General features: G+C 40.1%; 1 protein-coding gene across 9 annotated transcripts in view; it reads left to right on the top strand.

Moving 5' to 3' along the window:
* Positions 1-26509, top strand: part of LOC126257076 (serrate RNA effector molecule homolog) — a 221354-nt gene that overhangs the window by 68469 nt on the left and 126376 nt on the right. For 8 of the 9 annotated variants that reach the window (XM_049955538.1, XM_049955536.1, XM_049955533.1 and 5 more), the window contains exons 4-5: positions 7627-7761; positions 16769-16945. In XM_049955538.1, coding sequence (XP_049811495.1) covers positions 7627-7761; positions 16769-16945 — 312 coding nt within the window. The remainder of the gene's footprint in view (positions 1-7626; positions 7762-16768; positions 16946-26509) is intronic. The other variant, XM_049955540.1, reaches the window with a different exon arrangement.

Raw genomic sequence — 26509 nt, forward strand, 5'->3', positions numbered from 1 at the left:
AAAACTGGCATTTTACGGATCGGAACGTGGAATGTCAGATCCCTTAATCGGGCAGGTAGGTTAGAAAATTTAAAAAGGGAAATGGATAGGTTAAAGTTAGATATAGTGGGAATTAGTGAAGTTCGGTGGCAGGAGGAACAAGACTTTTGGTCAGGTGATTACAGGGTTATAAATACAAAATCAAATAGGGGTAATGCAGGAGTAGGTTTAATAATGAATAAAAAAATAGGAGTGCGGGTTAGCTACTACAAACAACATAGTGAACGCATTATTGTGGCCAAGATAGACACAAAGCCCATGCCTACTACAGTAGTACAAGTTTATATGCCAACTAGCTCTGCAGATGATGAAGAAATTGATGAAATGTATGACAAGATAAAAGAAATTATTCAGGTAGTGAAGGGAGATGAAAAATTAATAGTCATGGGTGACTGGAATTCGTCAGTAGGAAAAGGGAGAGAAGGAAACATAGTAGGTGAATATGGATTGGGGGGAAGAAATGAAAGAGGAAGCCGCCTTGTAGAATTTTGCACAGAGCATAACTTAATCATAGCTAACACTTGGTTCAAGAATCATAAAAGAAGGTTGTATACCTGGAAGAATCCTGGAGATACTAAAAGGTATCAGATAGATTATATAATGGTAAGACAGAGATTTAGGAACCAGGTTTTAAATTGTAAGACATTTCCAGGGGCAGATGTGGATTCTGACCACAATCTATTGGTTATGAACTGCAGATTGAAACTGAAGAAACTGCAAAAAGGTGGGAATTTAAGGAGATGGGACCTGGATGGGTAGCTCTGAGGGATGAAGTAGTGAAGGCAGCAGAGGATCAAGTAGGTGACAAGACGAGGGCTAATAGAAATCCTTGTGTAACAGAAGAAATATTGAATTTAATTGATGAAAGGAGAAAATATAAAAATGCAGTAAATGAAGCAGGCAAAAAGAAATACAAACGTCTCAAAAATGAGATCGACAGGAAGTGCAAAATGGCTAAGCAGGGATGGCTAGAGGACAAATGTAAGGATGTAGAGGCTTGTCTCACTAGGGGTAAGATAGATACTGCCTACAGGAAAATTAAAGAGATACTGCGTGAAGAGTTTGACAGAGCACTGAAAGACCTGAGTCGAAACAAGGCCCCGGGAGTAGACAACATTCCATTAGAACTACTGATGGCCTTGGGAGAGCCAGTCATGACAAAACTCTACCATCTGGTGAGCAAGATGTATGAGACAGGCGAAATACCCACAGACTTCAAGAAGAATATAATAATTCCAATACCAAAGAAAGCAGGTGTTGACAGATGTGAAAATTACCGAACTATCAGTTTAATAAGTCACAGCTGCAAAATACTAACGCGAATTCTTTACAGACGAATGGAAAAACTGGTAGAAGCGGACCTCGGGGAAGATCAGTTTGGATTCCGTAGAAATGTTGGAACACGTGAGGCAATACTAACCTTACGACTTATCTTAGAAGAAAGATTAAGAAAAGGCAAACCTACGTTTCTAGCATTTGTAGACTTAGAGAAAGCTTTTGACAACGTTAACTGGAATACTCTCTTTCAAATTCTGGAGGTGGCAGGGGTAAAATACAAGGAGCGAAAGGCTATTTACAATTTGTACAGAAACCAGATGGCAGTTATAAGAGTCGAGGGACATGAGAGGGAAGCAGTGGTTGGGAAAGGAGTGAGACAGGGTTGTAGCCTCTCCCCGATGTTATTCAATCTGTATATTGAGCAAGCAGTAAAGGAAACAAAAGAAAAATTCGGAGTAGGTATTAAAATTCATGGAGAAAATGTAAAAACTTTGAGGTTTGCCGATGACATTGTAATTCTGTCAGAGACAGCAAAGGACTTGGAAGAGCAGTTGAACGGAATGGACAGTGTCTTGAAAGGAGGATATAAGATGAACACCAACAAAAGCAAAACGAGGATAATGGAATGTAGTCAAATTAAATCGGGTGATGCTGAGGGGATTAGATTAGGAAATGAGACACTTAAAGTAGTAAAGGAGTTTTGCTATTTAGGGAGTAAAATAACTGATGATGGTCGAAGTAGAGAGGATATAAAATGTAGTCTGGCAATGGCAAGGAAATCGTTTCTGAAGAAGAGAAATTTGTTAACATCTAGTATAGATTTAAGTGTCAGGAAGTCGTTTCTGAAAGTATTTGTATGGAGTGTAGCCATGTATGGAAGTGAAACATGGACGATAACCAGTTTGGACAAGAAGAGAATAGAAGCTTTCGAAAAGTGGTGCTACAGAAGAATGCTGAAGATAAGGTGGGTAGATCACGTAACTAATGAGGAGGTATTGAATAGGATTGGGGAGAAGAGAAGTTTGTGGCACAACTTGACTAGAAGAAGGGATCGGTTGGTAGGACATGTTTTGAGGCATCAAGGGATCACAAATTTAGCATTGGAGGGCAGCGTGGAGGGTAAAAATCGTAGAGGGAGACCAAGAGATGAATACACTAAGCAGATTGAGAAGGATGTAGGTTGCAATAGGTACTGGGAGATGAAGAAGCTTGCACAGGATAGAGTAGCATGGAGAGCTGCATCAAACCAGTCTCAGGACTGAAGACCACAACAACAACAACAACAACAATAAATGATAGTGTAACATGCCATTGTCCCATTATTGGGACACACAAAATATATCGATATTGCACTTACTTGAAAAAATCTGAAGTATACTTAATTCTACACGGATATCCGTATGTTCATAACAAACACTCCCAGACACCTAAATCACAGCTCATTGTTGTCCAGGAACTACCAGCAGACATACAGTGCTGCCAACTGCGAGAACAAAAAATCGGCAAGTTTATAATTTTCCTGACGTGAAGTACTTAGAAAAAGTTATTTATTTTACATTTACAGGCATTATAGCAGTTAGTTGAGCCTACAGGTGCAACAATAAAGGCTAAAAGCTCCATTGCTTACGTAGAAATAAGTAAAATATACGCATCCCAAAAAAAGGGACAATGGCCAGTAATGGGTTAATACAGGTCCCACATACTTGAGCCATTTTCTAGAAAGGTTTGCACGAGTGATACATAAGCAGTCACCTTTGTAAACTGATTGCAATTCCTCAGTATTCTACCAACAAACAGAAATCTGCCAACTTCTTTACCCCCGTCTGAGCATATGTGATGATTCTGTTTCATATCCCTACAAAGCGCTACACCCCGGTACTTGTATGAGGTGACCAATATCAACTGCGACTCATTGATATTATGGTCATAGGATACTAAGGTTTTTTATATTTTCTGAAGCACACAATTTACATTTCTGAACATTTAAAGCAAGTTGCCAATCCTGAGAAGGATTTGAGTCACAGACAGGCACAATGGAGGGGGGAAGTAGAAATGCTAAAAGTTTCTAGCATTCTGTTTCCTTGTGCTTGTCTTTGACTCAGTGCCTGCTGGTCATTACATTGATCATAGTTCATCATATTAAAAATTCATGAGGAGGTATTACGGTTTTACGTTATCCCGACTTTGATGTAGACACCTCAAAAAAGAAACATCTAGTTTTTGATTTTATGGTATGACCTTTATTGTGGAGATGCGTAGTGTCCACAGGAGACATCAGTATACATATTAATGGACAAATGACAAGCTGTGTAATAACTTAAATTTTATGGTAAGATTTATAGTTTGGCTGTTACATTAATTTTCTGTATACAGTTTGTCATTCTCTTCTATAGCACACTTGGTGATAGTGAAAGAGGCCACCTTTGCTCCTTCTTAAGTGTCAAAAATGCAGATGTTTTAACTTTTTCACCTGGACCTTGAGTTTTGGAACTGTATATTTCTGAAAGCTGAACAGTAAATGTCATGTAGTGATAAATGAGGTCCTTGAAGAGCATATGCCAAGAAACAAAGAGATCACGAGATTAAATCCCATTCGAAACACGGAAATTTTTCAGTCTGTGTTCAAATTAGCCTTCATCTTTCATTGTTATGAAAATTCATCAGGAATGACAGTGGTTTGGATTCCATGCTAAACCGTACTGTCTGTTTACAAGAAGAAAAACAAATTCTATGGAGTGGGGGTGGGGGGCGCTCTAGGAAGCCAGCTCCACCGACTGACTCCGAGCACACACGCTTCCGAGGAGTGACAGGCACAGGTAGGGGAACAAGTCGTACTTGCTTCAAGCAGTGCTGGCTCTACAGTGGCGCTCAGATGTCAGTTTACACTCCAAGTGGTGTCAATTGTCTCATATACTGACCTCCATACCAGCTGTCAGTTGCTATCTATTGCACTTCTAAAAAGTAAAAACATAGACAGGATGTAACAAAACTGAACAGTATTCATGAAATGGAAATTAATAGTTTTATGTTGAGTGGTGGTGCTTATTGCTACTACTCCTGTATTAGTTCTCACAGACAGTTTGAAATTAAAAAGAGGGAGTAGCAAAACTTAAATTGTGACAATAATTGATGTTGCTATTGTGGCTTCAGTCATGTAGTGGATGTGGGAAATTCTTTTTTGTTTGCCACTCATTTATGATTGCCCACCAGGGTGTCACAACTGCCTATATTGTTTCAAAAACAAGGGAAACAATGCCAAGAATCCCTTCAGTCAATGAAGGTGATTTCACACAACAAACAAAATTATCACTTTAAAGTAATTCAGGCAAATGGGAAGGCAATTCCAAAGTACTGGCAAACTGAATAATTTTTTGCTGGCAGTTTATGTGATTTCGTAGAATTATCTTTGCAAAATTTCCAAACTCTTCTCACAGTGTTTAAACTTGCTTCTGCACATATCATTGTTCATCTCATCAGCTGAGGGACTGGATGGAGAAACACTTTATTTTTGCTCTCCTGCTCCCAGCATTAATGGAATTACTAGCTATTTTTCTTGTTCCACCACACAAAGTAATAGCACTTGCCCTACACTGATGGATAGAAAGTGTATCTGGCACTGCCCATGATGGGCCAGGAACTGCTGTGACACTGAGCAATAGACGTATTCATGAGTGACAAAACACAGCATGGCACAACACTTATTTTGTAATTGCTGTAAGTAAGGTCCTAGATTAGATTGCTGAGGTGGGCAGCAGATGGACATGAGCGGTTCGAAGTCATCCAGTTTGGACTGTCTTCAGTTGATTCAGAACTGCTGGGGCCCACTCTCTTCTCTTTGTGAACCAACTTTAGGTCCCAAATGATGATGATGATGATGATGATGATGATGATGATGATGATATGCCTTTTCTTTTTCACTGTTTGTAGATAGAATAGAATTTCATATTCCTGTAACATACCAATTTGTGTAGGTTTTTGTAACGTAGGCTCAAACGGTGACCACAGATGCTTGAACAGACTTACGGGGCATTAAGCTGGTGCGCAGTTTCAGTACATGGTGGAGTTTCTGACATCACAGACAGCTCCTAGATATTGAAAGTCATCTTGGAAAGATATACAACCATAGCTGTTATTTGTGTTTAAAGTGAACAGTAATTATTTCACTTCATTTCTTCCAAGGAGAAATTTGAAATAGAAAGTTCTGAAAATCTGTTCTTTCTTGGTTGTGACTCTGTATATTCCTTGTTTTTGAGCAGTGGAATAATCTTATCTAAGCACCAGAAGGTGTAATGTTCCAGTGTATTATATTGTTCTAATTGAACTATTCATGTTAAGAGATCTTTTATAAATAACAAAGTCAATATATAACGATCTTTGTCTTTTTACTGGCAGTTTTTCATGATGATAATCACATCTGTGGTTGATCACCTAAAAATTTAACACACTTAATCACTTGTTGTCAATAAAAAATTATTTCCTTGCTGCAGTGTCATTATTATGTAGATTTCTGATCAAGAACTTCACATGTGCCTCTATTAAACTTGACAAAAATTCATTCACAGAGTGGCACGTGCTAGTCAGTCCAAATGCCATGCATCAGTTGTGTACCAATCACCTATTGTCAACTCACACCTGTGACTCATCTCACAATTAATCAACAGTTGCCTCCAATTATCTTTCAACTACCTTTCTGAATCTTACCCCTCAACAACTATCGCTCTGAAACTTATCCAGTTGTAACTACCACTCCTTAACTACCTTCAACTGAGAATGCCCTCATGTCTTCTTTAATCATTCTACATCTAGTATATGTTGAAGTATATACTAATACTTCCTAAATTATTTAAAAATTCTTATTTAATGAAGATTTAGTAAGTAACATTGTATTAATTAACAAATGTCCTTATACCTGTCACAAATTCGAATATAAATTAATCTGGTTCTACTTTCTTAACAGATTTAAACAGTACTCATTATTACATTTTTATACAAATGCTGAATACTTTAAATTAAAATAACATAATAATTATTGAATATTAGGTCAAAATCTCTCACATTTCTGTAATAAGGAGTCTTAGTGCTTGAGATAAGTATTGATGAAATAAAAGTTCCTCAGCGAAACTAGCTACAGTGGAGTAATCAGTGAAACACAAATTACTCTCTGAATGATGAGACATTGGCAAACATGGCTTTGGGGGTAGTTTTGATATTTACTATGTAATTATTGTTCTAAATTGAATTGCTAAAAGGAAAGAAAAATTATCAATCGTTTACTCAAGTGGCAAGTGGAAATGATCCACTTTGCTACATTCCAAATTGAAAAACAGAAATTCTTAGAACTCCTTCTGTTCAGGAGTTTGTTGTATTTTTTAAATAACTAAAGTTATTTTAGTCATGTGGTTTCTTTTTTTTTAAAGTCATATGTCACTACTTACATCAAGTACATAATTCAATTGCTTCAGAAAACTATTACTTATATTTCAGTTTGATTGCTATTTTTGGATTTTCTCTCTTCATGTTTTCAGCACTTTTTAAGCGCACTCTAAAAGGTAGCTTTTAGATTTTTGTTGGATTTTCATAGTAATGTTTGCACTAATCTGAAGTATAGGTTTAAATAATATGTTTAGGAATTTTGCTACATTGTTTCACTATTTAAACTTATCACAGTTGAAATTGCAAAATGTTCTACAGATCATGTGATCGTTGTGTGTGTGTTTTTAATTGGATAGTAGCCTTACAAAAGTGCTTGCTCCCACTTCTAGCATTGAGTAAAAATTTTGTGTGTGTCACAGCTTATGCTTTATTATGAGTAAACTGACACGTAACACAGCAAGTTAGTGGAAAGAAAATAGAAATGTCTGATATGCTTTGGAATCATGCTGATGCTTGGGTATTATGCAATATTTTGTAACATAATTTTAAATTGGATTGTAATGTGGGTAGAATTGAAAGAGTCTTATGAATGCTGGTACCCGAGCTCACATGTGAGGCATATCTCACTTGACTTGAACATAGCTTCATCTTTGAGTTTTACACTTGTTGTTTTGGTCCCTTCTTGTAGTGCTGTGCTACCTCATCCTTTCTTTTTATTCTCATGGAATTCTTTTCAGACTGACCTTGCTTGCACTCTTTTCATATCTTTCTCTGTAAAATAAACGAACTCTTTCTTTGTTACCTAAAGTCATGTTATTCTGTGTTCTATACATCATGGTGCACTCTGACAATATTTCACTAAATATGTGTGTTTTCTTGTGTGTTCATTCTTGGCTTATATCACATGCTGTGTTAGTGTTGTTGTTTGGGTGGCAGGGATGACAGGAGAGGAGCCGGGGGATACGGCCATGAGGGTGCTGGTGGTGGGTATGGTGGAAACTATGGTGGCTCTTGGGCACATGAAAGCTATAATTCACAACATTCTTATGGAAATCACTCCAGTAGTCAAAGGTAATAATTGGCATTGTTTCTTAAGATATTTTGTATTATTTAAGATCTGCTTCTGTTGGTTTATTGCTTAAGATTAAATTTAGCATGCAGTTTTCATTTTGTATTGTCATAAAATACTTCTGGTGCTAATCATTTGAACTGTTGCTCAAAGTTTTAACTCATGCACTGCTTATAGGCTTATGATAAATGTATTTCCAAGAGTTGGGCTATAGACATTGTTGTGTGTCGTGTGTCTTAAGGTTGTGTGCTTGTTGTTATAATGCATTTTAATTGAATACCCCATACATTACATTCTGTGACAATGAATTTCATGTGTTTTTTATGTAGATTTTATTAACTATTGTTGCAACTAGAAATAAATACTCCTGTTGACAGTCAGTGTGACCTACAGACCAAGGTTGAAAAACTGGCGGAAAGGAAAGGAAAGGAAAGGAAAGGAAAGGAAAGAAAAGAAAAAACCACTTGTTGCTTGAAAAGAAAAGGGGAGGGGGGGGGGGACAGGGAAGCGAGATCTGTGCAGTCGCGACGACAGTGGGTGTGCGGGCATAATGTGGACCTACATTTCATTTACCAGTACAATTTCCTATCCACCACCAACTACTGCAGTCATTCTGTTTAGTTTTAAATTTTTTGTTGGTACTTGTTGGATGAATCATGCAGTTAGCATCTTTATTACATAGATGGCACATCTGATCATTAAAGAACGTGTGCAAGAACATGTAGTTCACAAAATAACTGATAACAAACCATAACAAAGTATCGTGGTAACTAGCCCCAAAAAACAATTTTTTTTAATTATTAAGGGGGGGGGGGGGGGGGAAGGCAAATACGTTACCTTGTTTCAAAGTAAAATTGCTAGGTAAACTTCTGATTATACGGTAGATTCATTAAGGTATGGTCAGATATGTAAATATGGTATTATCACCTTAAAAACAAGTCCGTAGGATGACACAGAAGCCCTCCAGGTAATACAGACTTGATTATACGTGCAGGTTACACTCAGCACAGTAGTTCAATCGGCGAGTTTTAGCATTTTTTAAGGTGAATGGGCCTGTAGGGAATCAGGAAATGGCGTTTTCAAGTTGCTTAGTCCCTTTCACAAACTGACTTGCTTGTCTCAATGCTGTTCACATGAAAAGAGTAGGCTATATAAGTCAACTTCAGGTATTAGGCCGCATGTACAAGTAGGGGAGTCACTGATGCCTATCCTGTGGAGATAGTTGGCGTAATTCCATTTATTGAACCACATGCTTGTAATTAGATATACACAAAACTATTCTTTTCAGAGATTGGAGCAGAACTGGTCACTCACTGGAATAAACTAGTTCTTTTTCACGACTCACTGCTCACCATTCGCTCACAAAAATAAGAAAAGGAATGTACACTATATTTTTAATTCACGTCACTAAATCTATATTTTTATCTGATTTGGCCCTATTTTGAAAGAACTTATATAGACGAGTAATAATTTTGTGCTATGTCCCCAGCAATTTTCAGATAAAAAAAGCTTTAAATTTTGTCTGCTGTAAAAAAAAGTATAACTATTACAACAAAACCCTAAATATTTTTTATCAAGTGGAAGAATTTTAAGAATGAAGCCTGATTTGTGTTATATTTTGATACTTTTACTGGAAAAAATACAATATAGGTGTTATAACAACAGTAATTGAAGTGTATCTGTAGTCATTATTTACAGTTAGTATTACTATATATGTTCTCGTAAAGGAAAAATTAATCAATATTGTCATTTATAAATAATATTTGACACATTTCTGGAGATGTGAGTCTCTCTCACTTCTCAGTACATATTTGTCCTGCTTTTGAAAATATTTGTTCACGGGCCACTGATGTTGCCGTGATACATAACATTTTTAGAACCAATTGATACAGTGCTGAAGGAAAATATCCCTCCACTAAATATTTGTCCAGTTTGACAATTGGAGCACTTTCTGGGTTGTGACTTGCCAGAAGCTGACCAATAGTTTCATTGAACTTGTCCCAGATTGAAGAAATCTCATATGCCATGGTTGTAATTGGTTTAGAAATGAGCTCTGTTTTTTCTTCTTGAATAACAAATGCTTTCATTTCTGCAGTAGCCTTCATGCAATACTCCTGAAATGTTTTTTTGTCATTTGAAAATCCTTGCCTTTGGATCCGGGTCCAATAGCATTGCCTGACTAATCAATTCGTTTAATTTTTGGCAAGATCTCCATTTTTGAAAGTGAGACACTCATCTCTGAGGACATCTCTTTGGTTACCTCATCAAAAACTTTTAAAATATGTAAAGCATGTCGCATTATCTCCCAGTCTGTACCTTTTAAGTTAAAGGTGATCGATTTTACACTTCAAATAGCGAGAAAAGAAATTATGGGATCTTTATTTAAAGTAAGTGTTTGCAATATTTCGTAAGTAGAGTTCCGTGTGGTTTGGACATCTTGTTTCACTTTCAGTCGGTCGGGATATGTGGAAGTTTCAGAAGCATGACAGTTAATTTCATATTTGACGCATTTTCTGTTATTATGGAAGTAATTTTAAAATTGATATTGTATTTGGGATAAAAGACTTTACCCAGTTTGAGATGTTTTCTGCTGTGCATCTGTTTTTGAATAGTATTATCTGAAAATCATTTTTAAAAGCTGTACGTCTAATGTCCTACTTTCATTTAATGTGAGCGTCTTTTTAATGCTGAAAAATTTACTTACTGGGTGTTGTAAATGAAAAGCACTTGAGGGTGAGGACAGTACAAAAGGAAATAAATCAGGACTTGATCCAGAACCTGATGACACTGATGGGCTGCGTACTGCTTAAGACTTGTGTGCCTTTCTCGGAGGATATCTTCTCCCGAGATGGAAGCAGATGTCAGTGAGGACAGTTCAGAAGAAATGATCTTTTGATTGGCTTCCTGACCACCAGTGTTCCAGAGGTACTGTAGGATCTTCGATTTTAGATGTGTCATCAGGATTGATGATGAGCCAGAAGCCATGACAATTATCTGCTGTTAATAGCAGTATTTTCCTTCTCCATCCATTTTGGTAAAATGGTACTGAACATTACTCGTAATTCTTCTAGGCGAAGCAATGTGGATGACATATTGTGCAGCACTGAAAAGTACACTGGTAAAATTAAAATATTTGCTATTAACGTAGCTATTTTAAATTGTAAAAGCTTAAAGTGAGAGCAAATACACATGCAGCGTGTTCTATAATCAGAAGTTACAGAGTAGGATGAAGGAAGTTGTGATCTGCGAAACCTAGAGCCACAATTGTGAAATTTGTATGGTATATGAAAAGGTCTGAAATAGTCAGAGCTATTAAGAAACTGGTAAAGACAAGCCTGTCAATATGCGACGATTTCACCGCTGAAAGAGGAAAATGTTCAATAATGTGATAACCGAATTTGGGCTACATCGTGTGTGAACGAGAGATGGCAGGATAACGGTGCAGATAAAGGCTGGAAAAAAAGCAGTGCAAATGAATTCTAAAGTCTGTGGTTTAGGAGCTACAAACTGTTACTGTAGAACGTAGTTGGCCATCACTTTCAACTCATTTTGACAAACTCCTCCATATATTTCAGAATATTGACATTCATGTCTTTCCTCTAATGAATGTGGACAGCTGGCTCAAGCCAAGCATGGCCTCCAGTTCCTTAAATGTAGACTCCATTGTCCCAAGACACCACAGAAAGAACAGATAATGTGGTGCAGTAGTGGCAAACAAAAGTTTTGACTTATTACCGACAGTGCTACATACGTACAATAGTAATGAAGACGAACAAGTCAAATACATCTTCATAAATATCAAATCCCTTAAGAGAATTTGTCTAATCTGCATCTTCTACAGACCTCCAAAAGTGGGCAGGATAGCCTGTTTCAAAATTGACCTTCCAAAATTTGATTCAACTTAGGAGCATACATATAATGCTAGGACCACTAACATAAGTATTCTGACTCTTCACTGTGAAATTCAAGTGTGCAGTTTCTTCATCAAATGTAACAGTATGTCAGCTTGTACCTACCCATAATGCAGCTTATAGTCAGGCCCCCATACATATATTTTACACAAAATTCACAAGCACTAAAATTTGTACGTGGAATATCACATCATCATTTGATGACTGACTCCCTCTAAAATATGAAAGGAAGAAACTGTGACAACATACAGAGACTTTTAAGTGTATGAGTGTACCTGAACTTGTAGCAGAGCCACAAGAGATAATTTGGGAGATGATTTCCATACCATTCCTGGACATGAAAGACCAACTCCATGGATTTACTACCAAATTAACTATATTACACATTAAATATGCTCCCCCAAAGACTGGAAACATGAAGGGAAAACCTGCACCTTGGCTAATGCAAGAGATAAAATAGTTCATGAATCTCGGAGACACTGCACGTCGGACTTACAAATGACCTTGTACCCTTGAAAATAGAATTGATTACAAGCATAAAGCAAACAGAGTCAGTCAGTCTGAGAGAAATGGTAACTAAGACGTGCCAATACATCAATCTAAAACATAAAGACCAGATGCTCTATGGAAAATCTTGTGTGATCTAGGGAGCAGCACGCAAAGTAGAAGCTGCAGCTGATCCCATTTTCCCAACCAAGGAACTAAACGAGAACTTGGCTTTAGTGATAACCTTCATTGAAATGTAAACAAAACATAGACTTACTATTTATTTCGTGGAGGTAAATGGCAGTAGCTGCAAAAAATTCTTTCCTGAGCTGACAATGCTGTTGAAAAATCCTTCAGCTCAGCATTTACTGAACAGAACAACATCGCGTCCAAATGGTCAAGCTTATTATTGATACACTATTGCTCATAACAACTACTGTCCCCTAGACAAATGGTGAAGCTTATTATTGATCCACTATTGCTCATAACAACTACTGTCCCCTAGACAAATGGTGAAGCTTATTGTTGATCCACTATTGCTCATAATAACTACTGTTCCCTAGAATTTGAAGCTTTTGCTTGGAGGACGCACCAGAAACATCATACCCGTCAGAATATAAGCACTAGAGATCCGATTGCCAAGAAGAGTAGCTGGGTCATTCTGTCTGACAGGAGAGTGAATGTAGACATCAGAAAAAAACTAAAAGTAAAAAACCTAAATGGGCAGATTAAAGAATACAGAAACAACTCGAAGGATTACGTCATGAGAGTGGAAGACAACGGATTACCAAAATTGTTGATAATTATTACTCAGCTGGCAGAATATATTTAGGAAGACTGAGGGAAATCAACATTTTCAGCTAAGAAAGCGTAACAGGAAAACACCTAATACATGCAGAGAGAAGACTAAGAGATATCATATTAAAAATGTTATGATTTTTTTAAGTAACTGTAATTACATATAAAACTCTGGTCCAGTGTAAGAGAGCTCCTAAAAGCATAAAAGCATTAATCTATTCAGGTTAAATGAATGAATATACAGCTTGTCACTGGATGAAAGGTAATTATTCAGAGATATGACAGGAAAGACTGTTTAAAGCAAAAAAACTTCATATGGTCAGATGCACTAATGTGAATGGTTTCCAAGATAGAAAATTATTAGTGTACATTGTTATTTATTTTCTTTATTTTTCAGTACACTATCATTGTTTACAATGTATCATACTAGTGTAGTTGAAGTTGAGACAAATAATTTGGTATAGGACACGTGGTCTATCAAGTCGGGGGAACTACCTCAAACGGTCTTATCTGCACCTCAGCGCATGTATATAGTGCAAGATTTTCAGTATTCTCTTGCTCTCTTCACGCAACCTATAAGTCCTTGAGTAAAAATGAATAGGACCTTTGTAAAGGAAATTTAATGTAATTTAATTTTGTACTGCACCAAGTTTTTGCTAGAGGCTACGGATTTCGTGTTATTCAAGAAAAATGTACAAAAGTAACTTTAAATATGTTCCATCTCAGAAACCATTGGGAATAGTGCATATGTCCAGATTTAGTTTTTTACTTCGAATGATCATTCCTGTTGTATCTCTGGATATTGACCATTCCTCCTGAGACAACATTATACATGGATATCTTGTATGTTAAAATAATTATCTGTTATACATACTGTTATATTTAGTATCCTATTCATCCAAAGTAATTAAAGCCCTCATAAAGGCTACTGACACGCCAACAGCAGCAACTAACTATAAATGTAGCAGTCATAGAGGAAGACATAATAGTACACCTAAAAAGACCACCCACACAACAAGAAAACAGAACAACAACAAGGGCAGACAAGACAATGATGACTAAACAAATCAAATAAGGATACAAAGAATAAAGAGCTGAACTCAGATGGAGAAGTACTCAATCAGAAAAATGAGTTGCCAAGCTGTATCACTGTGCCAAGAGTGCAAACAAGATTGACACCTCAAGTCGCTGTGTGGTCTGCTACATGCTATCTTGTCTGTGAGAGTGGTGGGGAGCAGTGAGCTAGTTTGCATTCTGATCCGTAAGAGTGATGGGAAGCAGTGATCTTGTGAGCTACCTTGCAATCTGATCCCTCAGAGTGGTGGAGAGCAGTGAGCTAGTGAGACGGCCTGCAGTCCAATCGGTGAGAGTGGTGGGGAGTGCTGAGCTGTTGGAGGGTGGGGGGGAAGTGATGCTTGTATCACTTTGTGATACACTCCAACCATGCATTGGCTGAAGACTGCAGCTTTTATGGTTTTTTGGCAGCATATTCCGTGTGCAGTGCTAAGTCAAAAGATAAGAAGTAACAACACACTAAGTATGTAAACATTTGTTGAACTTCTGAAATTAGAGAATTTCTTTTGAAATAAAGAGTGGAAAATGATGCTGGAAGCGTTTTCTGCCTTAATGTATCATTCTGAAGAACTTTGATATCATTTGCATCAGCAGCTGCATGGTCGACGCAGTGGGTTGTGAAGTGTTGGGACCCAGGTTCGATTCCCACCTTGGTAGAAGATTTTTTTCCATTCACGGACTGGCTGTTATCTTGTACTTACTTTCATATAATCCTAATTAGCATTACTATTGAAATGGCTGAATAGGTACTGCCTGATAGCCAATAAATGAGGGGGGGGGGGGAATGGAGCTTTTGTTGTTTATCTCCATGGATGGGGAAAGCTACTAATAAGGTATGCTGATCCACACATGTACAGGTCTATAACAGATTTTTTTGTAGCTCTTGTAACATTTTTGTAAGGATGTGGCGTGGTGTGCCTTTGTAGCAGCCTAGCACAGAATTTCCATCCCATTCATTATGAAGCCACCAGAGACGCATTTTGAAATCACTGAGCTACCACTCATTTTTTCCAAATAATACGTCATCCACTCTTTAGAAAGATCTGGTTCTTTGAATCTGTTCAGGAGCGGACTGCCCATCTCTACTCATAATAGACATTAGCTGCTGTCTGCTGCATATCCGGTTTGTGAAACACAGTTTTCTGGATGGGGCACTGTCCCATATACTTATGTTTAATGTTGATTTTTCCAAAAAGAATCCTATTGCTTTGGAATATAGTTTCACAGAAAGTATCCTTTTTAAAAATTAGAATGGGCCATCATGAAGCAAAGGATTTACAACTTTTTGCGTCAATGTAGCTTGTGATGAATGGTTTAGACAACTGATAATTTGTTAATTGAAGTAAAAATTGCATTTTCCATCCCAATTTCAGAAAGTTTAAATTCATTAATGGTTGTGTTACAAAGTACATAGTATCAGCTCTGAACACAAACCTGATCGGTGGAGGAGGAGGAAAGGTAGTGAAAATGTTTATTTTTGGAGGGGTTCATAATTTATTTTTGTGCTGACAGTAAAAATTCAAACTACTATAGGATCGTTGCAAAACATTTTTGGCTTTGCAGTTCATCTCTTCAGCAGGCAGCACATAAATATATCCAGTTTCTTATGATGTTCTGTTCATAAACTTGGTTTACTGACAGCACTTGGTGTTGTATCAAGGGGCATTACACTTATTTTGAAGCCCAGGAGTGCACTCTAGGGATGAATGCTCATTCATTGCTCACCCACGGTAATCATTTCTCAAGCAGCCCCACTCAGCTTACTTGTACTACTTATGTTCTAGCTTTGCCCTTGTTGCAGTTGCAGGTAATGTATTTGAAATGATAACAGGGGCAATAAAACAAAATAAAAGCCAGAATGTATTTTGAAATCACTGTTTAGTCATTGGATCAAAAACAATAAAATTGAGATAATCATCTGGAACAGGTAAATGACCACAGGAAATGCTGAAGCATGAGATTCCAGAGTGTGCATTGATTTTTGGAGGCAGTTTCATGTGGAAAATTTGTGCATTGTGTAGCACACTGAAGTTAACATGGCCTTATTTCCATTCTGTGTGTTTCAGTGGCTAATACATGTCACAGAGGTAGCTCACTTTTAACATAATTAAGCCTGAAATGAAATTTATTGAGCTGAATGTGGTGGAGTAATCATTTTGCTACGGAAATTAACTCGCTTCCATTGTACAATGCTTCATGATCTGATATAGGCAAAGAAACATGTTAAGATGGATAGTAGTGCCTTTTCCAACTTCTTGAATTTTATTTAACTTTTTTGCCCCTTCATTTGTGTAATAAGTGTGTGTGTGTGTGTGTGTGTGTGTGTGTGTGTGTGTGTGTGTGGGTGGGTGGTGGTGGTGGTTTTTAAAAGAATAGGTTTGAAAGAACGACAGTTTTCTTGTTCTGGTTCATATTCAGTACAGATTATAAAAGTTCCAAAAGCAAAATTTTATATTCAAAACATATATTTTAATGTTACTGCAGTGTGTGACAACAGTGATAGTCTGACATCATTAACGACAAGTAGCTAATTTTGTGTAGTGCATGTTGGAGATGATAATAAGTGTTCATCATAACTAAAGATTTTTTGTTTATATTTAACTGGTACTGATCAGAAGTATAATTAGTAACAAATACATTCCTTAATGGATTTTGAAAACCTGTTATTTAGACATTTTTAAGAAAATTAATTTATCTATATGGCAAAAAATACAAACCTAGCATTTTTTAAAATTTGCAGCCGTGATATGCAGTCCATTGAGACACAGCCTCCAATGATGTCATTCAAAGCATACCTGCAAACCCAGGATGACAATATAACAGATGAAGAAGCTATCAGGAAGTACAATGAATACAAGTTAGAATTCAAGAGACAGCAACTAAATGAATTCTTTGTGGCACATAAAGAAGAAGAATGGTAATTTTACTTTTACGACAGTCATTCATGAATTTGAATATCTTGATCTGATGCAGATATCACTGCACAGTAGAAATGAGAAAGTTCTTGTTTAACTTTGTGACCTTTATTTCAGGGGTATTAACTTGAGAAAGAAAAGTGTGTCCCCCCTTTTTATATATAAATATGTGTATAACACAAAGTTTTCCGAGATGGAAATATTTAGCCATTAATTCATTTAATTTTGTCTTTTTATGTTTTCTCTTAATTAGTGTAACTGCACTGCAGATTGTGCATATAAGTATTTTGTTACGATGCTGTTTGATCTCATTAATTTGTTGCAGCCTATGTTACAAATTAGCAGATAATAGACATAGTATGTGTGCTGTCCAGGACAAAACATGTTAAAAAGAAAGTATGTTGTTCATATTTACTTTGTATGCAGTTAAATTTATTCTAAAGTGACAGTCTGTGTTTTCATAACTTTTTAAATTATATTAGACATTTTGCTATGGTACACATTTACACTGTGCTTTGCAGAATTCAGCTGTTTTATGGGCAGTCCAATAGTTAGCGAATAGTTTAGAATATGGATGGAAGCAATCTTGTGATATTTGTCGTGTTCCAGTTTACTGTTCGGGAAAATAACTATTACCAGTCACTTGTAGCTTACTGTGAGACATTATCCTTCTGAACGGCAATTTTGGGAGAGGGGTTTTGCTGTGCTTATTGAAAAGCATAACTTTTTAGGCACATTTCTTCTATTAAATTTCATATTGTATTTTGTACCAACGAATCCCATCTGGTAGATGTAGAGGCATCAGAATCAATATTTTGAAGATTACACATTAAATTCACATTTCAGTTATTCTTTTGTGGTGAAGGATGTGACAGGTTTGAATGAAGAAAGAAAATAAGTTTTTCTTGTGGTTTGTGATCACTGTCTCACTTGTTGATGCCAAGTTACTTACTTGTAAATTTTCATTTCATTGCTCTAAACAGTGTTACATTCATTTCATACAGTTTACATTTGGTACCTATTTCAAGAGAGAGCTGATCATTATTTGTCATTTTCAGAGAAAGAATTAAGATTTGAATATTTTGGCAAACAATCTTTTGTATGAGTTAGGATAGTTCAATTTATCTTTAGAAAGCACTCTTACACTCTCAACAGCATTTCTGTTAAATGTTCTGCCTCTATAGGAGAACCTACAGTTTATCATGCACTCATCATGTTTTGCATGCACCAGTAGTTACTAGTTGTGATGTAAGTTGTATATGGTAGGAAAAAATCTGCAGCCAAACACTGGGTCGATCCTTCCACCTTTATATATGATGTGAGGTCAACATAGCCAACAAGTCACACCTCTGTGCATAGAAAAATTAAAGAAAATGACACAGAGTGCACTTACATTTATACACACATTTGTCTTTATAATTTGAAACTGTGGAAGGATGCAGTCACACGATATTCTTCAATTTTGTGTCAGAAAGTCTTGCCACTCATTGCTAAGGCTGCAAAATAGAAGACGTATAAAAGTAGTTTGACCATTGTTGAATGGTTTGTTGAAATTAGTCAGCACACATTGTGTATGGATTGCTATTGCAGTGGAACAATGTCAACAGAAGTAGATTCATGTGATGGAAATTTGTTTCGAAAATTAATGTTGGACTGAAGAAACAGTAGACTTTTAGGAATAATGTCTCTAAAAACTTACATTAGCTAACAAAACATAACTTTGCATTTAACTGTAATGGAAATTCGTGGATGGGGCAGTATGTAAAATAAGGGAAAGGCAGTCACTCACCTACAGTGGATTGATGCATGGGGTACAATAACACAACAGAAATCAGGGTTCACACTGACTTTTGAGAACTAACTCTTTTTTTGTAGCAGAAGTACACACATTAACACACACAGACACCCAAATGCATGCTCCCATGGCCCCGGGAACAATGTGGCCACAAGAATGTGCATTTTGGTGTCTGTGGGGTTTTGTGTGTGTGAATGAGTGTACTCTTAGAAAAAGAGCTAGTGCGAATGCTGTTTTCTATTGTGTGCTACTGCGCTCCACACATCGACCTGGTGTAGGTGCGTGGTTGTATTCCCTTATTTTATATTTATCTTATGTATCTTTGCTGCAAATATAATATCTATTTTTCACGACACTAAATATTAAAATAGTTAAAATGCAAATTTAATGATGGTTTTTAACTATTTCAGCTTTGGAGGATTTCTCGTTAAAAGTACGTGCTCATATTTACCTCATTGTTCTCTCACTGGGGGAGTCATTGAAAGCGTAATTACTTTGTCTGCTAAATGTATCATGTTACTGGTGACACTGATACCGCATTTACTCGACTGTAAGAAGGGATTTTTTCCCAAATTTGTCATTCGAAAAATATTGGCTCTTCTTACATTCACAAATCAAAGGTTTGGTTATGAACTCAGTGTTTTGACGTTATGTAATAGCTTAATATAAGGGTTCTCTTACATTAGCAGAGGAGGCTTTGGTATTTCAGGTTACACACAGACTTAATTTGATGATTTCATAACGGTGGGTGATGGGATGCTGTGACACCAGAGTGCCTGAATGTGAGAAGGATAGTGGTGAGGAGGCAGCGAATTTCATCGTGCTGCCAGCTGTGGGAATACATCTCTTGTACCTGGTCTTTGATGAACATTTACCACATTTAAACTGTACTTTGCTCAAATGTAAATGTAGTCAAAACTGAATGAATGTTACAAATGGACAAATAGTCAGCAACAGCATACATTTCTGCAGAACATCCAAAATGAAGGATAATGAACGAAAAACAAGATTCAATAGGCATTAAAGCAGCTACTGTGTCACAACACTGTTGAATTTCAAGACTTGAAAAGAAGGATGAAGCACAGTGTTCTGTTAGTCTGAAGTGGACACATTTCTGTTGATTCCGCACTAAAAAGCCAAGCGCATAACATCTTTCTGTTATTCAGTTTGCTGTAAGAACAGTAAATTCTAGCAATTTATCATCAATGTAAATAACAGCTGTGATTCGGTTGAGAAATTTAGATGTATGAGTGTACAGTTCACAATTGATTCTCATTGACGGTGTTGTTTCCTGTGTTCTTCAGTCTGAAGCTAGGTTTAATGCAACTTTCTTCATGCTGCTCTGTCCTGTGCATACCTCTGTATCTCCTGATAGTAGCCCACCAACCCGCACGCACGCGCACGCGCACACACACACACACACACACACACACACACACACACACACTCACTCTCTCTCTCTCTCTCTCTCTCTCTCTCTCTCTCTCTCTCTCTCTCTCTGTGGCTCACAGTTCCTTCACGAGTTTGTGCATGGTGCCCACAGGGCCCTGAGCTGTTGCAGTCCATTCTTCCTTCCCAGGCTGCATTTTCTTCCCAGCGCCCTTTCATCCTGTCCTCACTTCTTCCCCACCTCTTCGTGTTCTTACTTCTGTTAACTTGGCTATCCACAAGGTTTCCTGTATTCCTTGTGGTTTTGTTTCTCTTGCCTTTTCTCCTTCATCCTTTTTTGGGTTGTTTTGTCCCTTTTTGGGATTTGACCTCCACTGCTAAATGTTCTGTCTGTAGTGTGAGCCATTTGGGGAAAAACACACTTCCTAGCATCTACAGTTTGGATTCTTCCCTCTCCCCCATCCCCCTCTTTACCCCCCCCCCCCCCTCCTCTGCAGTAAACCCCCACCCCCCCACCCCTCTACACTAGGTCACCAGCATGTATATCCAGTCTATATGGTGGGGCTGTCATGTGCTCATCTGGCTGAGCCCTTTGTCAACACAGGGTTCTGATATTTGAGCTGTTTTCTTCCCATGTGTGCCTAGAAGTGGTTGCTTGTCATTTTGGAGCACTGTAACTCCCGGAAATGACTTCCGTGCCAGACGGTCCTTGCTGTGGCTGGCTGGCACCCATAGGGATAGCCCTTGATCGGAGTGGGTGGTATCAGAGTGGATGCTTTGCTCGTGAAGCATATCAAACTCAGGAAATGTGGCCATTCTCCTATGGCCATCGCCTAGAGTGGTAACTGATCACTGAATGGTGCTTCGTATGACCCTGCAGCCTTTCCTTCCCTGGCAACATCGTGAGAGGAGGCCAGGCTCGCTGGCTTGGGGTGAAACACTTTCCCTGCTATGTGGTCTATGCTAGGATGGACGGAGACACATTCACCACCACAGATCCACTATTTTTTGTGGAAAATATGGAAGCCAAGTTTATCAAAGCTTCTTCTGCCACCCAGTCTGCAGCTCTTTGTACAATAGGACCACGCTATTCTTGCCTGTCGTAAGAGGCGACTAAAAGGATTTCCAACATTTCGGCGTTTTTGTGATGGTCCCCTCTCAGATTTGACCTCCACCTTCTCCAAATTTCTGTTGCTAGTGCGTGCCAATTGGGGAAGGATGCCTTATGTGGTGTTTTTTGTTTGTCCATCGTGCACCAAGCTCTTCAATGCTACTTATTGTGTAGTGGGCTTTGCACCCAACGTCTTATGGGTTGCCTACTTCTCGTCTCCTGTGCCATCCCATCCTTCATGCCCACAACAATTCTGGACCATTTCGGCACCCAAAATCCAGTGCGGTAGCCAGTCCGTCATGGTGGGGTTGTCATGTACCCTCTTGGTGGTAGCCTCCTGACAACACAGGGATCGCACTGTTGATGCCTGAGCTGAGACTTCCCCGCATATGCCAAGGAGTAGGTGCCCATCCTTTCTGGGGCACCAGAACTCCCGGCAATGGCTATCTTGCCAGGTGGCCCTTGCTGAGGCTGGGTGGTGCCCGTGGGGCAGCCCCTGGTCAGAGTGGGTGGCATCAGGGTGGATGACCCACAATGAAACGGGTTAAATTTAATCAAGCTGGTGATCGCTCGGCCCCAGCAGTCTCAAAGCGAGTAAGGAATGATTTTGATGCTGTGAGCAGCGGGACTGATGAAGCGGCTTTTCAGGCAATGAAACCCCAGTTTTTTGTCAATAGGTTTGGGAAAGTGGAGGCATTGTCCAAAATGCGTAGCGGGTCGATTTTGATCCAAACAGCTGCCCCTGCCCAGTTGCGGGCGTTGCTCGCCTGTGCTAATCTGGGAGACATTCTTGTCTCGATTACGCCCCATAAAATGGGCCAGGGTGTTATTTTCCATTGAGACCCTTTGCAGTCGGATGAGGAGCTACGTGCCAACTTAGAGCGATGGAGTGTCCTCTTTGTCCGGCGCATACATAGGGGACCCAAAGACAACAGGGAAGCTACCGGTGCCTTCATGTTGGTTTTGAGGGTGGCTTGTTATCTGAAAAGGTCAAGGTGATGGTTTACCATTATGACGTGAAACCATGCGTCCCCCCTCCTATGCTGGAAGTTTGGACACATGTCATCTTGCTGTACCTCCAGCATCACATGCAGGGATTGCAGTCGTCCTCTGCACCCAGGCACTCCGTATGTGCTTCCTCCCACGTGTGCCAGCTGTGGGAAGCACCACTACCCCTGCTCGTCTGACTGCCTTGTTCTCCATAAGGAGTGGCGAATAATGGAGATGAAAACCCTGGACAGGCTCACCTATCAAAATGCAAAGAGGAAATACGAAAGACTTCATCCTGTTCAAATGACTACATCATATGCTGCGACTGTGACTTTGTTGCCCCATTGGCAACAGCTGTCCCTGCATTTGTTAAACCTCCAGTGGGCCCTCAGAGCCGCACCGACTCTTCTCCCATGTCCATGATGGGGGACACTGCTTCTTCTGGTGCTCTCAAGGTACCTCCTTTGGGAGACCAACCCCCCCCAAATTGACGGGGATATCGGACCCTGTCCCCGAGCCAGAGGCACGCCTGCCGCCTCCGGCTTCTCTCATGCGGAAAGGGTCCCTTGGAAATCTGCCTTCTAAGGCATCCTCCGGCACGACAGCTGCCACCAGTCAGTGGCTCAAGGAGCCACGAGTGGCAGATTGAAGAACTTCCTGCTCTTTGTCTGTCTGTGGCCCTCCTTCTGAGACTCCCTCCCAGGTTGCTCCTAAGGAGCAGCGGGTGGGAGGAGGAGGAGGAGGAGAAGCTGGGTTAGAAGGAAGAGGTTCAAGTTGCTTCTGTGCTACCTGTTACTAACAGCTCTGCGTCTGAGGACGATTTCCAGATTTTGGCATCCCCGACGACCTTGAGTCTTGGGGCCTTCTGGGTCCGTCTCAGGGTGGGTTCCGTAAGGGCCATTCTGCCACCGATAATCTGGTCTGCCAGGAGTCCGCCATCCATACGGCATTTGCTCGCCATCAGCATCTGGTTGCTGTCTCTTTTGGCATGCGGAAGGCGTACGGTACAACATGACGACATCGCATCCTCACCACCCTTCATGGGTGGGGTCTTACAGGCCCGCTCCCGAGTTTTATTCAAAATTTTCTGTCGCTTCATTCCTTCTGCGTGCAAGTTGGTCCCTCCCATAGTTCCTCCCGAGTCCATGAGAATGGGGTCCCACAAGGCTCTGTCTTGAGTGTCTCCCACTTTTTAGTTGCTATCAATGGGCTAGCTGCAGCTGTGGGAACGTCAATATCAGCTTCTTTGTATGCTGATAACTTTTGCCTGTACTACAGCTCTATTGGAATTGTAGTTGCTGAACGGCAGCTGCAGGGCACTATCTGCAAGGTGCAGTCTTGGGCTGTAACGTACAGCTTCCAGTTTTTGGCCGGCAAGACTTGCGTCATGCATTTCTGCCGGTGTCGCACTATTCATCCTGAGCCACGGCTTTATCTTGACGGCGAACCTCTTTCTGTGGTGGAGACGTATCGGTTTTTGGGATTGCTTTTTGATACTCGGTTGACTTGGCTCCCTCATATTCGGCAGCTTAAACAAATGTGCTGGAGGCATCTTAACGCTCTTCATTGCTTGAGTCACACCAGCTGGGGTGTCGATCGGTCTACCCTTCTATGACATATGTTCTCTGCCAGCTACGCATTGGCCACACCTGGCTGACGCACGCTCATTTATTGCGCTGCGAGAACCCACCTCTATGTCGCTGATTTCACTAAAGTCAGGTGTCGCAGGATGTGGGTACTGCGATGTTTGCGTACTTCTGGTTAAGGTTATACATTAACACATGCTCATCTGGAGATAGATTGGGTCGAAGTTGAACGAAGGGTAGCGGTTTGAAGGGCAGAGGGGAAAAAAAAGTGCCAAGGTAAGAGCCAAGGGAAAAAAACCTCTGCGATAGTTAGGTCAGGTGGTAAGAGCAGTAGCGGATGTCTCGCTGCCTGCGATAGGTCATGCAAGGGTAGGCTTTGTTAGTAGTGGGTATCATTCATGTCGATACCTTGACATTGTGCGGTGCTGTTGCTTGGCAGTTGTCACTGGGTGCCAGTGTTGAACTCTCGATCAGCGTCAGCAACCTGCAACAGTTAGGTTTATCATCGTTTTTGTGTCCGATAGGTCATATATATCGGATGCACAGTGTAGGGTGATGTTGACGAATTGTTTGTGTGTCAGTGGGCGGGCTCGTTGGTTTCCCTGCTGTCGCCTGTTGGTTGGCTCTAATAGCAGCTGGTAATTTCCAGTCAGCATTGCTGATATGCAGGGGCTTGCCGATGTTTGTCGCTTCTTGGTGTATGTTAGCTTGCCATAGATGGTTATGCCCTAGCTAGTAGTGTCTTTGGCCGCTTGTGCTTCATGCTTCCACCTATGGTTGTTGGCCTGTCTGCTTTTAACTGCGCTCAGGCAGACGTTTGCGCTGCCTGATACAATCCCTGCACGTTTAACGGATGATGCTGCAATGACAGGCTTAGTTTTGAGTTTTATTCGAGCAGGGTGGTTTTTCGCTCAATCTGAGGGTTTTGTCTCTTTTGTGTGTTGAGTCTGGTCTCTGGCCTCTGGTTTTGGATTGGGGTTTTTAGTGTGCCTCTTGGTGGTTGGCTTTTCCTTTTTTTTTGTTTCCATGGTCGGCCAAACATTGTAACACTCTGTGTGCTTTTATTTCTTTTTTTCTGGTCTTTGTTTGTGTCTTTCTTGTTCTGTGTTGTCCCTTGTCCTCTCCGTTGCTTATTCCTTGTGGATGTTTCATGGTCATGGATAAAGGGACTGATGACCTTTGCAGTCTGGTCCCTTCAACCCCACAAACCAACCAGCCAACCGTGAGGTGCTTTCGGTGCTTGCATTTTGGGCACATGTCTTCATGAGATACCCTCTGTGTGGTGGCAATGGACACTAACTCCGTGAGGGGAGCCCCTGTGTTCTGCCACCCATGTGTGTAAATTGTCACAACTGTTACTTTCCACGGTCACCAGATTGCCCAGTGTACAAGAAATAAAATAAGATACAAGAGTATAAGTGCCTGGATCATGTATCTTACAGTGAGGCTCATCAAAAATATGACCGACTCCACCCTGTGTCAATGACTTCTACTTTTGCCTCTGTTACTTACTTCCCCCTCCTACCTCTTCCTTACCTCAATTCCACCCCCCTCTCCTCTCCCTCTCTCCTGTGATTCCCACATCCTCCCCTCCAGGTTCCACTCACCCTGCTTGGCCAAAGAAGTGGCACCTCCTCCTCCCCCCCCCCCCCTTCTTCAGTGCCCACTGGTGATGGGACTCCCTCCCAGGATCCCTCCCCACAGTGTGTCTCAGGCTGGAGGCCAGCCACCACAACTCGACTGCAGGACGGGACACAGTCTGGCTCCCCCCAGGTTGCCTGCTCTTTTTTGGTTCCCGATCTTGCTGAAGCCTGCTGTCCCTCTGTGCCCTGCCCTCCTCAGTCTATGCAAAAGTGATGCCTTCCGGAGGTGCCATCTCCCCCCTTGTAACTTGAGCCTGACATCTTATTTATGTATGTCACCTTGTTGTCGTTGGTGGCAGATGTTGACCCGGGACTTGATTGGCTCCAAGATTGGCTCCAACCCATTCACCTCCCATTTGGATACTGACTTCATAATTATTCAGTGGAACTGTAATGGGTACTACCATCACTTCCCAGAGTTGCAGTGCCTCATTGCCTCTTACTCCGCAGCTTGTGTCGTTCTGTAGGAGTCTCATTTTACTGACGCTCATTCACCAACCCTTAGTGGGTCCCATGCTTTGTCAGAACTAGGTCAACCCTTTGAGGATTTCTGGTGGTGTCTGCATGTTGGTCCATACAGATAGTGTTAGTACTTGGGTCCCACTTTTACCACATTGGAAGCAGTTGCCATTCTAGTGCACTTGGACTCTGCTGTCACGATTTTCAATCTCTATCGTCGTCTTGACAGGCCACCTACATCTGGTACCTTAACTGCTCCACTTCAACAACTCCCCACTCCCTTCCTCCTCCTTGGAGATTTTAATGCCCATCAACTTTTGTGGGGCATGCTTGTTCATTTAGTCGGGGGCTCCTCGTTGAATTTCTTGTGGACCATAACCTAGGCCTTCTTAATGATGGTTCCCCTACTCATTTTAGTGCTGCGTATGAAACTTTCTCTGCAATTGATTTTTTGCTTTCTTGCCCTCTTTTTCCCTCTGCTTCTTTGTTCCTTGCACTTGTCGCCACACAATGACCTACGTGATAGTGACCACTTCCATTGATTCTCTGATTCCCTTCCCACCTCCAAATTACCAGGTTTCCCTACTGGATCT

This window comes from Schistocerca nitens, chromosome 1, assembly GCF_023898315.1.
Source record: "Schistocerca nitens isolate TAMUIC-IGC-003100 chromosome 1, iqSchNite1.1, whole genome shotgun sequence".
Lineage (NCBI taxonomy): Eukaryota > Metazoa > Arthropoda > Insecta > Orthoptera > Acrididae > Schistocerca > Schistocerca nitens.